Source organism: Ursus americanus, chromosome 24 (assembly GCF_024610735.1).
Source record: "Ursus americanus isolate L20-20 chromosome 24, mUrsAme1.1.p, whole genome shotgun sequence".
Taxonomy (NCBI): domain Eukaryota; kingdom Metazoa; phylum Chordata; class Mammalia; order Carnivora; family Ursidae; genus Ursus; species Ursus americanus.
The window spans coordinates 35,296,495-35,313,514 of record NC_142150.1 but is presented as its reverse complement, the minus strand read 5'-3'; the positions used below and the strand labels follow the sequence as shown (position 1 = coordinate 35,313,514).

Genomic DNA, 17,020 nt, shown 5'->3' with positions numbered 1-17,020 from the left:
GCCCTGGACTCTTGTTTTTGGGGAGGTTTTTGATCACTGCTTCATCTCTTCATAGTTAATTGGTCTGTTTAAGTCATCAATTTCTTCCTGTTTCAGTCTTGGTAGTTTATAGGTTTCCAGGAAGGCATCCATTTCTTCCAGGTTGTTTAAATTATTGGCATAAAACTGTTGATAAAAGTTTGTAATGATCCTTCCTATTTCATTGGTGTTGGCTGTGACCTCTCCCCTTTCATTCATAATTTTATTAATTTGGGTCCTTTCTCTATTCTTCTGAATAAGTCTTGCCAGTGGCTTATCGATCTTATTTATTCTTTCAAAGAACCAGCTTCTAGTTCTGTTGATCTGCTCTACTGTGCTCCTGGTTTCTAATTCATTGATCTCTGCTCTAATCTTGATTACCTGCCTTCTTGTGCGTGGGTTAGGCCTATTCTTCTGTTCCACCTCCAGCTTCTTGAGGTGAGAATATAAAAACTGCATTTTAGATTTTTCTCTTCTTTTGAGTGAGGCTTGGATGGCTATGTATTTTCCCCTTAGGACTGCCTTTGCAGTGTCCCATAGGTTTTGGACCGATGTGTTTTCATTCTCATTGGTCTCCAGAAATTACTTAAACTGATTTTTAATTTCCTGGTTTACCCAATCATTTTTGAGCAGGATCATTCTTAGTTTCCAAGTGTTTGTATTTCTTCCAAATTTTTCCTTGTGATTCAGTTCCAGTTTCAAAGCATTGTGGTCTAAGAATATGCAGGGAATAATCTCAGTCTTCTGGTACTGGTCAAGACTTGTTTTGTGACCCAGTATATGGTCTATTCTGGAGAAAGTTCCATGTGCATTCAAAAAGAATGAGTATTCTGTTGTTCTGGGGTGTAGTGTTCTGTATATATCGATGAGGTCCCTCTGTTTCAGTATGTCATTCAAAGCTTTTGTTTCTTTGTTGACTTTCTGCTTAGGTGATCTGTCTATTGCTGAGAGCGGAGTGTTGAGGTCCCCTACTATTAATGTATTTTTATCTATATGTCTCTTTATTCTGGTTAAGAGTTGGCTTATGTATCTAGCTGCTCCCCTGTTGGGGACATATATATTTATAATTGTCATATCCACTTGTTGGATACATCCTTTAAGAATAATATAGTGCCCTTCTGTATCTTTCACTACAGTCTTTAGTTTAAAATCTAATCTGTCTGATATGAGAATTGCTACCCCAGCTTTCTTTTGGGGTCCATTGGCATGAAGAATGGTTTTCCATCCCTTCACTTTCAGTCTGGATGTATCTTTAGGTTCAAAATGAGTCTCTTGCAGACAGCAAATGGATGGGTCATGTCTTTTTGTCTAGTCTGCAACCCTGTAGCATATTATGGGAGCATTTAGGCCATTCACATTGAGAGTGATTATTGAGAGAAATGATTTTAATGATGTCATGTTTCCTGTGAAGTCTTTGTTTCTATAGATTGTAAATTTCTGTTCTGTATCACTCTTGGGGCCTTTTTACTTTTATAGAACCCCCCCTAATATCTCCTGTAGGGCTGGTTTCATGGTTACAAATTCCTTGAGTTTCTGCCGATCCTGGAAGGTCCTTGTCTCTCCATCAATTCTGAATGACAGCCTAAATGGATAAAGGATCCTTGGCTGCATGTTCTTCTCAGATAGAGCTTTGAAAATACCCTGCCAACCCTTCCTAGCCTGCCAGGTCTCTGTAGACAGGTCTGACGTTATTCTGATATTTTTCCCTCTGTACGTAAGGACTTTCTTCCCCCTGGCCGCTTTCAATACTGTATCCTTGGATCTAATATTTGCGAATTGTACTATGACGTGACATGGTGTAGGTCTGTTCTCATTGACCTTGGGAGGGGTCCTCTCTGCTTCCTGGACACGAATGCTTTTTTCCTTTGCCAGATTAGGGAAGTTCTCAGCTACAATTTGTTCAAATATCTCTTCTAGACCTCTCTCTTTCTCCACCCCCTTGGGGATGCCGATGATTCTGACATTGGAACATTTCATTGAGTCAGTAATCTCCTGTAATCTACATTCTTGAGATTGGATTTTTTTTGAGGCAAGTTTCTGTTTTAGCTTTCTCTTCTACCATCCCTTCCTCCAATTCACTAATTCGTTCTTCTGCCTCATTTACCCTGGCTGTCAGAGCATCTAATTTAGACTGCATTTGATTCATAGCATTTTTAATTTCTGCCAGACTCGCTCTCATTTCTGCCCTTAGAGATTCTATATACTTGTTAATATTTTCATTAATAGTTTTTTCAAGCCTACACATCATCTTGACCATTGTTACTCTGAACTCCATTTCTGACAATTTGGTTATATCCATATCCATCAGTTCTGTGGCCAAGGCCACAGACTCATTATCTTTTCTTTGCTGGGGGCGGATTTCTCCTTCTCGTCATTCTGATGAGGAGAGGTTGTGGGGATGCCCAGAGCCCAAGTTATTGACCAGGACACAGACAGTATGCACTTGTTTTATAGGGACCTTAGGGATGTCGGCTTCCTGATTTTTCAGGCTTCCTTCAGGGCAAGGGGCCTGCCGCGCTGATATTCAGGAAACCCTGTTTGGGTAGAGTTGCCCCGTCCCCTGTGAGGGGGGATGGGGACGGGCACAATGTGAGCTGGTATTTCCGGGCTTTTGTTCTCTGGTGGCTTTCCCTGGTGGTTTTCTGTGCCACTTCTGAGAGTCAGAGCAGCAATGGCCGTATCCTAGCCTCTCTCTCAGAAGAGAGAGATCATAGTTCACTCTCCACTGAACTCTCTTGGCCACTTTAACTCTGTTACTATCGGTGCTGCTAAAAACCCTGAAGTGACCCACAGCCTGTGTCCCAGCCCTCACTTCCAGGGCTGGCGTGTCTCTGTCCTTTGTGCTTCTAACACTGCCAGCCCCCCCCCCCCCCCAGTTCCCACGCATGCTCCTGAGCTCCCGAGCTCCCTGTTTCAGTATGGTTCACAGGCACTCTGGAGCGCAGGTTTTCAGTCTGGTCGCACGTGCACTCCTGAGCTCTCGGTTTCAGTCTAGTTCGAGTGTACGCTCCGGAGCTCCTGTTTTCAGTTTGGACACGCGCACGCTCCCGAGCTCCAGGTTTAATCCAGTTCCAGTGAGCACTCTAGAGCTCTAGTTTTCAGTCTGGTTGCACGCGCTCCTGGCTCATGGTCTCAGTCTGCTCTCTTGGGGGTGCCAGTCCACCAGTCCGGCGCGCTCCCCAGTGCAGGTGGCTACTGCTTTCCGATGTCCGTGTGTGGAGGCTCCCTCCCCCTTCCGTTTCTCTTCCTATATCTGTGCGCGGATTCACAGCTCCCCGTTTCATACCTCAACACTCAGTGCTGGAAATGTCAGTTTGTAGAGATCCAGGTATATCTTCCTGCATCTCAGGCTGATTCCGTGGGTTTTCAGGATGGTCTGGTAGATATCCAGCTCGACTCGGGACCAGCTGAGAAAGGGTCTCCTATTCCTCCGCCATCTTTTCTCCTCCTTGCAAAAATTGGTCACTTTTCTGTTCGTAGAATTTCTGCTACTCTTTTCGTCATTCTCCGGTTGCATTCATAGGTATTCAGAATGGTTTGGTAGCTCTCTCGCTGAATTCCTGGGACCAGGAGAACTTTAGGTCTCCTGCTCCTCTGCCGTCTTGGGACGCTGAGCTGGAGCTCAACTCCTGTTTTAAACTGGGTTCCTTGCAGAAAGTGGTCGCTTTTCTGTTCATATAGTTGCTGCTATTCTTTTCTTCATTCTCCAGTTGAGTTTGTAGGTGTTCGGAATGGTCTGATAGCTATCTAGCTGACATCCTGGGACCAGGTGAAATTAAAGCCTCCTGCTCCTCCGCCAACTTGGACTCCAGATCTTTTTAAACTTGACCATCCCTGTGATCTCTCCCATGCACTACACTTCTAATTAAGTTATTTAAAATGAGAGCAGTTCCAGGGCTAAAATTGTGAGACATATCAAAACCATGTCATTCAAGGAATACCAAAAGGAAATTGGGAAAACGATTTAGGGCTACATGATAAGAGCTCTTAGTTCCTAAAGTGTTTCATGGAGAAATGGCCCATTGGGATAGAACAGAGTGACATGTACAAGTTACAGAGGCAGATTTCAGCCATCACAAGATGAATCCTTGAGGGAATGATACCATCCAACAACAAAGCAAGCAAGTCGGGAGGTAATGACATTCCCTAGGCTTTGAAGATGACCTGATGTTCAGATATTGTATGGAAGATTCAAGTATCTGACAGAGGACTGAACTAGGCAATTTCTGAGGTCCTCTACAGCATTCGTGGCCAAAGATAACTCAATTATAAACATTTTATTATAGATCCTGGAAAACACCATTAAAATGACAGAAGTACGGTTATCATATAATTCTCCAAAGTCATCATTAGTACACAGATTCCAAAGCCCTCTGGCAGATATAAGTGGAAAACTAGCCCTAGATGAGTTTGCTGTTGCCTTCTACGTGTTATATTCGTTAGTGCCAAGATTTTCTCCACAATGCAGCCCTAATGCTGGTTACCAAGCTTTCCGTGAGGGTTCTTAAATAGGTGATTTGACTCTGAAATCATCTTAAAAGTGAAAGAGAAAATGACAGAAAGTATAACGACATGCTTTTCATAGTGTATCCATGCAACATATATTTATTGAATGCCTATAATGCATACATTAGGCTTAGTGATATGGGAGATAAAAATATAACTAAGGATAGATGGCTGCCCTTGAACTTACTAACAATAATGCTCATAGGGAAAGGGAGGGACAAATGAATGGGAAGAAGTCAGAGAGGGACACAAAACATGAGACTCGACTCTGGGAAACAAACTGAGGGTTGTGGAAAGGGAGGTGGGTGGGAGGGTGGGGTGACTGGGTGATGGGCATTAAGGAGGGCATGTGATGTGATGGGCACTGGATGTTATACGGAACTGATGAATCATTGAACACTATCAGAATCTAATGATGGATGAAATGTTGGCTAATTGAATTTAATTAAATGAATAATAATGATCTGCCATTAGGCTGTTCTTACTATGGACTATGCATTGCGGTAGTTACTATACATAATGATCTCCTTTAATCCAAACACAACCCTCAGAACCAGGTATAATTATTATTCCTATTTCTCAGGTAAAGAAGTTAGGACTCTGAGAAATATATGTTGCCTAGCATCCCAGAGCCAGGACTTGGGATTATACAAACCACATCATTTAATTTCAAACTGATCCCACACACTGATGCACTGCCCCTACTCCTCATGTTTTAATAAAATGTTGAATATGACAGATGACATTAGAAATCATTCAGAACGTGATTGAAGGTCAGAACAGGAGAAGAGAATGAATAGGAGTTCGCGCTCTACGTGCTCTGAATGTTTGTGACAGTCTAATTACGTTTCTCCCTGTGTTTGCGACACAGAGCTGGGTCCATGTGGATGATCTGTCCCGGAGTGCTGCTTCTGGATTAAGATTTTTCTTTAAAGCTCTTCATAAACAATTAAGGTTGAAATTAGGCAAATTGAAACAAGATCACATGTCCCCTCTTTTCCTTCTTAAATATGAGTTGATCTTGGGAAAACAGTAGAATAGATGCCCTTTGTGAGTTATGTCTGTTCATTCCAAGGTTTTCAAAGAAGCAAGAAATCCAGGAAGTTGGATTTCCCTCTAGCCCCTTAGAGGAGAAGAAAAATAGATAGAGACTGACAGTCTTTCTTATTCATCCCCAAACTCACAGGAAGGAATCTCAGCTCTCCAACAGCTCATGATCACATATTTCCCCATACCACCACAAGCCAGGAGGAGCCCTATGATAAAACTCCCCATTTCCTCAAGTCCTGCTATCTCCTGATTACTTATGGAGAGAGAAACCAGGAGAGGGAAGGTTTTGTTTCTGAGGCTCATCCCTGATACTGTTGATCTCAGACCTATGTGAGCTCTTTGTCCATGGGCCTAGTTTTCTTTCTTCCTTTTCCATCATATGACTAGGTTTCAGTGTTACATCCATATATGTGTGAGTCAATACCTCACGAAGCATTGTGTGTCCACAAATATATGAATGAATGAGTGAATGAATGAATAGCTTCTACCTCTCACCGTCATGACCCCTCCTTTCAAGAACTCTCTGATACATTCTTGCGAATTTACTGAAAGCATTAATTTTCATTCCACGTCCACTAAAAATCATTTTGAAGACCATAAACTTCCTCTGCCTCATTTTCTCAAAAGATTCTTACACAATTTAGGCCAACTCTTGGCACTTAGAAATTAAGTTGTAGATACTTATGTGAAGAGACTTGATAAAAGAGGAGGAAAAGAGAAAAATTAGATCTAATAATTCTCTAACTCCAGACCTGCTTAGATTAGATCATGGCTCAAAATGTGAACTAATATATCGTTGGTCCAATGTTTCCTCCTGTCTTTGTAACTCTCCGCAGAGAAAATCTGTTCGCTCAATGATCTGGAGAAATCACTCACTATTGATGGAATTTGTGTTCCTGGCCTATCCCTCCCAACCAGAGCTCCGTGCCTTGTCCTTCCTTGGAGTCAGCCTAGTTTATACCTTGATCATCAGTGGGAATGTGCTAATTATAATGGCCATCCAGACAGAAGCCCGCCTACACACACCCATGTACTATTTCCTGGGCAGCCTCTCAGGAGTAGAAGTCTGCTACACGGCTGTGGTGGTGCCCCACATCCTGGCCAACACCCTACAGTCAGAGAAGACCATCACCCTCCTGGGCTGCGCCATTCAGATGATCTTCCTCATTGGGCTTGGCAGTGCTGATTGCTTTCTCTTGGCCGTCATGGCCTATGACCGCTATGTTGCCATTTGCCATCCCTTGCAGTACCCTCTCACCATGACTTTAACTCTCTGTGGCCGTTTGGTCATGGCCTCTGTGGTCATTGGCTTGTTCCTGTCCATACAACTGGTGGCTTTCATCTTCTCTCTGCCATTCTGCCGGACTCGCACTATCGAGCACTTCTTTTGTGATGCCCCACCAGTGATGCGGCTTGTTTGTGCCAACAGCCACATCCATGAGCATTCAGTGCTCGTGGCAGCCACACTGGCCATTGCCATCCCTTTCTTCTTCATTGCCACCTCCTATGTCTTCATTGTGGCTGCCGTGCTCAAGATCCACTCAGCAGCTGGGCGTCACCGGGCCTTCTCCACCTGCTCCTCCCACCTGTCTGTGGTCCTGCTGCAGTACGGCTGCTGTGCCTTCATGTACTTGCGCCCCAGCTCCAGCTACTACCCCAAGCAAGATCAGTTCATCTCACTGGTGTACACACTGGGAACTCCAGTGCTCAACCCGCTTATCTACACCCTGAGGAACAGCGACATGAAGGGGACCCTGGGGAGACTGCTTACCAGGAATTGCCTCTCCCAGAACAACTAGGGGAGCGTCCAACCTTCAGGCAAGGGTTTGATTCCAGCTCATGCAAATCTCCATGCAACTGGGATTTCTCCCAGAAAATGCTAAGAGTAATCTTTTAAAAATGGCATAAACTATCTGGATATCGTTTAGCTACATGTATCAGAGACCTTTAAAATGCTTCTACTATTTCACTCAGTAATTCTCTTCTAGAAAGGAAATTAACTAATGAGCATAACAATGAAAGTGAGAAGTATAACACTGCATCTCAGGTATCAGCTGGAAAGGCATGGCTCATTCAATAAATTTTGAGTGAAAAAAATAATAATAGGATTATATATAGAAATCTGAGTAAAGGAACCAATACGGTGGCAACACATTTCATCCTAGCAGTCGCAAGAAGCCACGATCATTCCTAGACCTCACAGACGCAAGAGGGTACAGTATTATCAGAGACCTGTAAGAGCTAGGTTTATGGAGAGAAAACACTTGGTAGGAACCGTGGCTTTGGGGGGAAGAAGCAACAGTTGACAGAACTATGGCCAAGCAAGGAGAGAGCAGGGAGATAAATACCCCAATCCCTCTCTGTTTGTGCCCTCCCAACTTGTGCCCTGTTTCCCATTGGCCAAACCCAACTGGAAGCAAGAGGGAAGTGTGGACTGAATGATTCAGTTCTCAGAAATTAGCCTTTTGGAGCAAGACAAGCCAGAGAAGGACCTTGAGGGTTACGGGCAAACAGAGCATAACCAGAAAAAGATTGTTTCTTATGTAGTATTTTGTGTAGAAATGAAAGTATGTTAACCATCCAATTTCCCCATAATAAAGTATTGGCTAAACAACTAATGTATGAAAGAATATTGTTCACACCCTCTGGCCCCTGATGCATGTCCTCCAAAGAAGCCTTATTTTCTGGGAAGAATAAAAGCAGCTTTCATGCTCATTCACCTTACTGAATTCCTGTCTTCCTGGTAATATTTTGTTATCTTGTCAGCCATTCGGGGTTTTTAAGGAGATGATTTTTTGTGTGCGTCTTTTTTAATATTCTCTCTGTCATCTAGCGTTTTAGGTATAATTGACTTCTCAGTAACAAGTTCATTTATCAGTGATTTGCTAAAGTCAATAATCCCTAATTAGTTATATCATTAAAGCAGTGGCGATCGTGCAGGTTTTCAGATAGGCAATGAAGAAGGTTTGTGGAACAGCACAGACCCTGGCTTTGCCTCTTTCTACCTGTGTGGCCAGGAAAAAAATCACTTAAACCCTCTGTGTCTTGACTTTAATTTCAATCAAATGGAGACTACAATAAACCAATCATTTAAGGATCAAATGAATTAATATGGGTTTTATAGTAAGCCCTATAACCATGATATCAATTATTATTGTATTACTCTTGCTACTACTATTACTATCATTATTTGGGGTACACAGTGGTAAAATAAAGGAAAAGAATTGGGGAGACTATGTTCACAGGTGATGTTATGAGCAGTTCCTCCAGCATCTTCTCTACACTCCCTTGGAATGTTCTGCCGAGCTCATCAAAGAGAGTTTAGCTCCACACCATTTTCAGCCTTGAGGGGATTAACAGTAACAATGAAAGGTAAATTTACCTGAGAGATTCCTTCTCTTTGAGATTTCCCAAAAATATAAGCCATTTAAGGTACTTTGAGGTGGGAGAATCGTATTTTAATTTGTAATTTCTCTAGTAGTAAAGAGTGTAATGATTTTAAAGGAAACCTTTCCCAGTCTACCTAAACCTATTGAAATGATGAACAAAACACATATATTGTAGTCAGTTTGGGCTGCTATAACAGCGTACTGTAGGCTAGGGGGTGGGGACTTAAACAGTAGCACCCAACTCTTGGTTTTGGCTCAGGTCATGATCTGAGGGTTGGGAGATGGAGCCCCACGTCAGGCTTCACACTCTGCAGGGGATTGGCTTGAGGAGTCTCTCTGCCTCATCCTCTGCCCCTCCCCCTGCTCACATGCATGTGTTCTCTTTCTCTAAAATAAATAAATAAATAAAATCTTTAAAAAACAACAACTACGTTAAGGTCTCCGTAAACATGAAGCAAAGAAAACTTAGAGTTGTTAGTAAAGATTGAAGCCATAAGACCTACGGGCAAACTGAGATTTTCATGCCACTGACCTACTAAAGTATCAGTTAATTGTTGATATAAAGCAAACCGCTCCACACTTCAGTTGTTTGAAACAATAACTACTTACTAATTTTCACGACTATGCGGTGCGCTTTGGCTGGGCTCAACAGAATGGCTCTTGTGTTCTGTGCTTTTAGGGTCACAAATTGTTGCATTCAGCTGGAACTTTGGCTGGGGCTGAATTATCTAAGATGGCTTCATTCACATCGTTGATGTTTTGTGTGTTGGTTTCACCTTCCTCTTTCCCCACACGGTGTTTCACCATTCAGGAGTCCCGCCCAAGCTTCTTTATATGGCGTGTGGATCCAAAGATTGAAAGTGGAATCTACAAGCGTGCCTGGGTGGCTCAGTCCGTTACGCATCTGTCTTCAGGCATCTGCTTCTCCTTCTCCCTCTGTACTCTCTCTCTCAAGTAAATAAATAAAATCTTTTTTAAAATCTTTAAAAATATTTAAAAAATAAAATGGAAGCTACAAATGTCTTGTGGCTATGCTGCAAGTCCTAGAACTTCATTTCTGCTCCATTTCATCTTGGAGGAGGAGGATGGTGGTGAGGATGAGAATGATGATGATGGTGATAACGATGATGATGGTGATGATGATAGCCAACCCCTACATGATCGCTTACATGGTTTGATTCATTTAACCTTTCCAAAACCTTAGGAGAGGGATATCATTATTACCCTCAGTTCACAGATAAGGGAACTGATGCACAGAAAGTTTAAATTGCTATCCAAGGTAAACAAACAAGCAAACAACAATGGTAAGAAGCATAACCTGAATCAAACCCAGGCAATATCACTTCTGAGGCCATACATTTAATCAAATATGGTCTAATGCTCTTCCCAGAACAGTGCCCAGTGCCCAGTGAAACAAACAGCAAGGAGGCTGTGTTACTTGAGACATGGAGTGAAACAGAGAGCAAGAAAGGGTGGTATCAAGAGAGGGTGGTATGGTGGAGGACAGGATAAAATATGGCATGAGATAAGAAATTACACAAAGTCAAAATCATGGAGCAATTTATAGACCATAGTAAGAACTTTGATTTTACCCTAAGTGCAAGGCCACCAAACAGATTTGAACAAAATGGTGGCATTGTCAGCCTTGCATTTGAAGTGACTCACTGTGCCTACAGAGTGGAAAATCTGCTATTTTAGAGGAAAGAGGGGATCAGAGTCTTGTCAGGCATCTATTATAATAATCTAGGCAAGTAATCATATTTTGGATGTCTTCTGAAAGTAAAGCCAATAGAATTTTATACAGACTGGACATGAGGAGTGAGTGGAAGAGGGGAGTCAAGGATGACTCTAAAGTTTTTTGACCTATAAAAGTGGAATAATGAGATGCCATTTACTAAAACTGAGAATCCTACAAGAAAATAAAATTTAGTGCAGAAAATCAAGAATTGTGTTTTGGGTATGTTGCATTTGAAAAATATTTTGGATATCTAGATCAGAAGAAAGGTGGTTGGTACCACCATAAATTCACAATGATTGACATGTGGATGGTACTTCATTAAGCCTCCCTGTCCTTATTTTCATCGTCCTCACTCTCCTTGGCTGGATTCTCTTTATTGTCCTGACACCCAAATGTCAGTGCACCCCAGGGCTCAGTCCTCGGTCTTCTTCTTTCTGACTTCGGTCACCTCTTAAAGTAATCTCACTTGATACCATGGTTTTAATATATTTGTAAATTCATATATATTTAAAATTACTACTATTGTCTGGCATCGATTAATCATTCAGAAATTATTAGCAATGTTATTATCTATTATCACTGCACTGCAGCCGTGGACCACAGCAGACTTCATGATATTAAGCTTGGACCAGTTTGTCATTGCAATTGCTGTGGAGTGTGCTTGATTATGTAGTACTGATCTTATCGTGGCTGATTCTACTGAACTCCAGAAACTGTGACTTTATCAAGAAGTCCCCATAAAAGGCAAATAAGTCTGTAAAGATCACTGATATCGAATTTACCATAATTGAGTTAATTAGATACCATCATTGGCAAATATGATGCATGAACTTTTCATAGCTGATTTCTACAGAACTTTTCCTGATGTTTTAAAAAGACACCTGCTACACTTTAAAAATACTTATCGTGGTTCTAAAAAAATTTTATTATGGTAAGAACACGACATGAAATTTATCCCCTTAAGAAATGTGAAGTGTATCACACATCATAATTACCTTCTAAATCACACAAAAATATCCATGAAAATTGAGCAAAGGGGCAGTAAGAAAGTATATGGGATGACTAGAGGAATCAAATAATCTAAATTAGCTATATATATATATTTTTTTAAAGATTTTTTATTTATTTATTTGACAGAGATAGAGACAGCCAGCGAGAGAGGGAACACAAGCAGGGGGAGTGGGAGAGGAAGAAGCAGGCTCATAACGGAGGAGCCTGATGTGGGGCTCGATCCCAGAACGCCGGGATCATGCCCTGAGCCGAAGGCAGACGCTTAACCGCTGTGCCACCCAGGCGCCCCTGAATTAGCTATATATTTATCTGAAGTAGTAAAAAATAAAATAAAAACACACTAAATGTCCAATATTAGGGAATAGTTTAATAAACTGGAACATCAATACTACTAAGTAGTCACAAAAAGTTATGAGTGAACATGACATTTAAAAAGGAATTTAGGGGCACCTGGGTGGCTCCTGATTTCAGTTCACATCATGATCTCAGGGTCCTAGGATCAAGGCCAGGTCAGCCTCCACACTCAGCAGGGAGTCTGCTTGAAGATTCTCTCTTCCCTCTTCCTCTGTCCTCCTTTCATGCATGCTCTCTCTCTCTCTCTCTCTCTCTCTCTAAAATAAATAGATAAATCTTTTTAGAAAGAAAGAGAGGGAGGGAGGAAAAGAGAAGAGGAGAGGAGAGGAGAGGAGAGGAGAGGAGAGGAGAGGAGAGGAGAGGAGAGAGAAAGAAAGAAGAAAGAAAGAAAGAAAGAAAGAAAGAAAGAAAGAAAGAAAGAAAGAAGAAAGAAAAGAAAAGAAAAGAAAAGAAAAGAAAAGAAAAAAAGAAAAGAAAAGAAAAGAAAAGAAAAGAAAAGAAAAGAAAAGAAGGAAGAAAGAAGGAAGGAAAGAGAGAAAGAAAAGAATGAAAGAAAGGGACATTTATAACCTACTGTTACTTGGAACTATTGCAAGAGTATAAAATCTGTTCTAGGAATGAGGTCATCTGAACAAATAAATGAATCTGTGTGGGAGAAAAAAGGAAAACACATCTGAAGACAGCCTCCATAAGCATTTACCCACCCATTCAGTTACAAGAACCTGCACAGACTTAATTGTCCATTGCTGTGAATATAAAGGGCAAGCTGTCTTCATTCACATGGACTCTAGATATTTTGGAGTTTCATGGATTAATTTAACTTGCTTATTTTGGCTTCAGGGAAGACCTTTTCATGTGAAGTTGCCTCTGCCCTAAGCTTTCTCTTCTCTTCTCCTGGCTGGTGTGTCGTTTCATAGACTAGTTGAACTCCTCACAGAGGCCTTCCCAGAACGCCAAGTAAGTAGCCCCTGCACCCAACTTGTCTACAACGTCGCTCTCCTTCACTCTCTCTCCCATTGTCCTTACCCTTCTGTGCTTCTTTTCTAGAACACCCACCCCTCCAGCACACTATTAAATGTGCTTATTCTTATTTAGTGCTTATGATCTGCCTTCCTCACTCTGAGAACACAATCTCTATGAGGACAAAATTGTTGTCTGCTTTGTACCCTGAAGCATCTCCAGCATTGAAAGTAGGGCCTGGCTGACAGCAGGAATTCAATAAATATTTGTTACATATTGAATAAAATTTTGTTATTGGTAACAGACATGAAACAAGGAGGCCGAACATGGCTAAAAATTAATGGCAGCCATGATGAGAAGGTATGTGATTTTAAGTCCATGAAGTCTGGAGGGAGGTGGAAAGGGAGAAACAAAGAAGAAAAACATGGTAAGGCGGAGTTGGAAATATAACTATAATAACAAGAAAGAAAGAAAGAAAGAAAGAAAGAAAGAAAGAAAGAAAGAAAGAAAGAGAGAGAGAGAGAAAGAAAGAAAGAAAAAGAAAGAAAGAAAGAAAGAAAGAAAGAAAGAAAGAAAGAAAGAAAGAAAAAGAAAGAAAGAAAACATCTTTTAAAGACTAAGAAAGTATCAGCAGAGAAAAACCTAATCAAGAAACAAAAATAAATAAGATAAGAGAAAAGGAAGCCAAAGATCAGAAGGAAGGATTATGGAAAAATCCCTCATAAATTTTCTGCTTCTCAAGAAAAAGTTACCCTCCATTCAATAGAATTATAGACCTAGAAGGATCCATGACGTCCATTGAATACCATACCTCACAGCCCAGATGAGGAGCCCCACGTAAGAACTTCGGTACTTGCCGGAGGTCAAGGTACCACATGGCAGAGCCATTACTAGACTCCAGATTCCCCAGGTGCCTAGGCTAGTGCTGAATTAGCTTGTCACACATGCGCCATGAGCTGCGGGTGAAATGAACATGTGCATTCAACAATGCTCACTGGGAGTTTGTCTGGAACACAACATGGGAAGGTCCCCTGGTGGGTGTACAGGAGAGGAATGAAGATACCTTCATGGAATTCCCAGATAGTCATTGTGTACAGTGACCGCACAAAAGACTTGCCCAGTAATGTGGCTTAGTTGATCAACACGGGAAATTTTCCTCAAATTCTTTCTCTAGTTGGGTTCAGTTTAAGGGGAAACCACTGGGGAAATTCCTCCTCTTTGGGGACCCATTAATTTTAAAGACCTTTCATAAAGGACACTAACCAATCGGACTAAATCAGGCATGACTGGACTCTGAACGGATGTAACAGAATCTATTTTCTGTTGTTAAGGAAGAGACAGGCCTTCTAATTCAGAACTTGAATTAGGATTATTCCATAGTGTCATCCTTCCAAAGGATATCTGTCTTACCCTGCTCCACTTTGATCATAAATTTCTAAGGGGTGTCTCTTCTCTTGAATATTAGCATGTAAATGACATTTCTCTGTGTTTATCTGGACATCATGGAGGTATCATATACCATCTACTTGTCTTCTCCAGGAGATACTGGGCAACACAAAGTTTGTGGATCTTCATTCCATTTTACCCTGTAAGAGTCGGTGAGTTCTCTGGGAGAGCCCCTTTATCTTCTATGGCAAGAATTCATCATCTCAGCAAAAAAGTTAACCTTCTCTTTAGTGAATTTCCTTAGGTGGCTGATGGAATGAAACCAATTTCAAAGCAGTAAGGGAACATTTCAAGAGACTTAATTCCTTTGATAGATCTGATTTTGATTTTGTTTTAAAAAATAATAAGAGACACAAATTCCTATAATGTTTTACTACTGGAGAAGAATATTCATATATATCAATATTGAATTGTGGGGAAAAATGAGTTATCAGAGTAGGTGTTTCTATCCACTTGTACAGATGTGGAAAAGTAACTCTGATAAATGATTGAATTGCTCCGTATTATATACCTAGTAAGTGTAAAGCCATAATGAAATGGGTCTTTTGCCTTTTCTTTCACTATTTCTTCCATGGGGCTATCCTAAAGAGCATAGCATGAAACTCACTTTTTTCAAGCAGCATTATTAAATCACAAGCAATTTAATGGTGCCATGTAGAGGGAAAAATATTTTCATGGTAAAAACTGTTGGAAATTTTTCAGGTAAAATGAGGCTATTTGCTTTACAATAGGACCCTGCAGAACTCTGTTGTAATATGCATTGTAAACCTTGAGAGGAAGTGTGAATGTTTTCAATTTGTTCATAAAAACTCATTTCTGAAGCATCACGAGGAGCTCACGTTCTCAGGAACACAGTTTAAGAATTAGTTCCTCAAAGGATGCTTACGTTCTTTTCTTATGTGCCCTGTTTCCTTATGAGGCTGAAGTTGGCAATTATGTCATAATTTTCCTATATCCATTCACATAGCTGAGCCTAAGACTTTAGTTCTTAACAGACACTCAATAAATGTTCAGTTGATTTATTTATGGATAGGGCACAGTGACCTTAGAGGTGAGGTGAGGAAGAGGTTTTCTAGAAGTTCACAGAAGGAGCAATTGGGGAAAAACGAGGATCAGGGAAAGTTTTCTGGGGGAGATGTCACCTGATCTGAGTGAGCACCGAAAGAGGAGTAGGATGTAGCTAGGGAGTGGGAGGGGACACTCTGGTCCAAGGCAGCCGGAACAGATAATGGCAAAGTCCCCAGAGCAAGACCATGGAAAGGAAATGAAAGTGTTCAGTAGAGCTGTGGTAGAAAAAGCAGTAAAGAGAATGGGAAAAGAACAACTCCTAGAAGTCAGGCACAGCGCTTAATGCATGCGACTATTAATTCTCACTATAGTTCTGTGAGGTAACCAGAATGTACCCTTTGTAGCTAGAAATCTGAGATTTAGAGAGGTGAAGTAACGTTGTCCGTGATTCTAAAACTAGTCCATGGCAGATCCAGAACTCACACCGTGTTGAGAGATCAAATATCTCCTAAGGGGCCCCTGGGTGGCTCAGTCGTTAAGCGTCTGCCTTTGGCTCAGGGCGTGATCCCAGGGTCCTGGAATCGAGCCCCACATCAGGCTCATCCACTGCGAGCCTGCTTCTTCCTCTCCTGCTCCCCCTGCCTGTGTTCCCTCTCTCACTGGCTGTCTCTCTCTCTGTGTCAAATAAATAAATAAAATCTTTTTTAAAAAAAATCTCCTAAAAGCATAATTAACTTGATAATGGCATGGTGATCGCCATTAGGGGAAAGAGTTTGGGGCAGGACGTGTATTGAAGAGTTCTCAAAACATTTGACAAATGATGTTGCTTCCCTTACCTGTGTGCACAGCACTCGCCTGAGTCTGGGCATGCTTTTCAGCGGCACTACCAGAGTCATACTAAGTACCCTTTCTGCCTGGATGTTTGCACTCTCTAGGTTAATTAATCAGCCTTTGATGAAGGTGAAAACATGAGTCATAGACCCCATTCTCTGCTAAGTAACAGACCGAATGTGGATTCTGGCCTCACCTATGCCCATAACCGGCCATATGCCTTTGGACAGGCTTAGTCTTGGTGGACCTTGGTTTTTGCATGTAGGATACGAGAGGATAGAACTGATGCCTCTTGAGTCCCCATACAATTCTCAGATACAGGGATTCGACTTTCTGTATGTTTTATAAATGAGCACACGTTTGACCTATGACTGGCTCTTGCTGTGTTTTCATGGTTCCCTGAATTTCCCAACATTATCAAACTTACTGGTTCAACAAGTACATCAACAGTTTAATTACTGCTTCCCACCATTCATTTGTCAGCTGAATCTGTACCACCCGAGCCCTCCTTTGTAGCGGACAAATATAAAAAAATAACCAATGGATTGAGAAAGCCCCACTTTCTGTGCAGCTGAAGTCATTGCAGGATAATTGGGCTGCAGAAGGAGCCACTGAGTGTCGGCTTTGAAAGGAAGTTGAAAGGGCATGAGATTTAACTACAAAGTAATTCAATTTAGTTCAAATCAAATCAGTTGTGATAGGGATATAC

At 41.5% G+C, this 17,020-nt stretch overlaps 1 protein-coding gene across 1 annotated transcript; it reads left to right on the top strand.

Annotated features, from left to right (window-relative positions):
- The first annotated feature begins 6,428 nt into the window (after positions 1 to 6,428).
- On the top strand, positions 6,429 to 7,373 carry LOC123785319 (olfactory receptor 10W1-like). Its single transcript, XM_045787050.2, has one exon. The coding sequence runs from the start codon at positions 6,429 to 6,431 to the stop codon at positions 7,371 to 7,373; it is 945 nt and encodes a 314-aa protein (XP_045643006.2).
- The last annotated feature ends 9,647 nt before the right edge of the window (positions 7,374 to 17,020 follow it).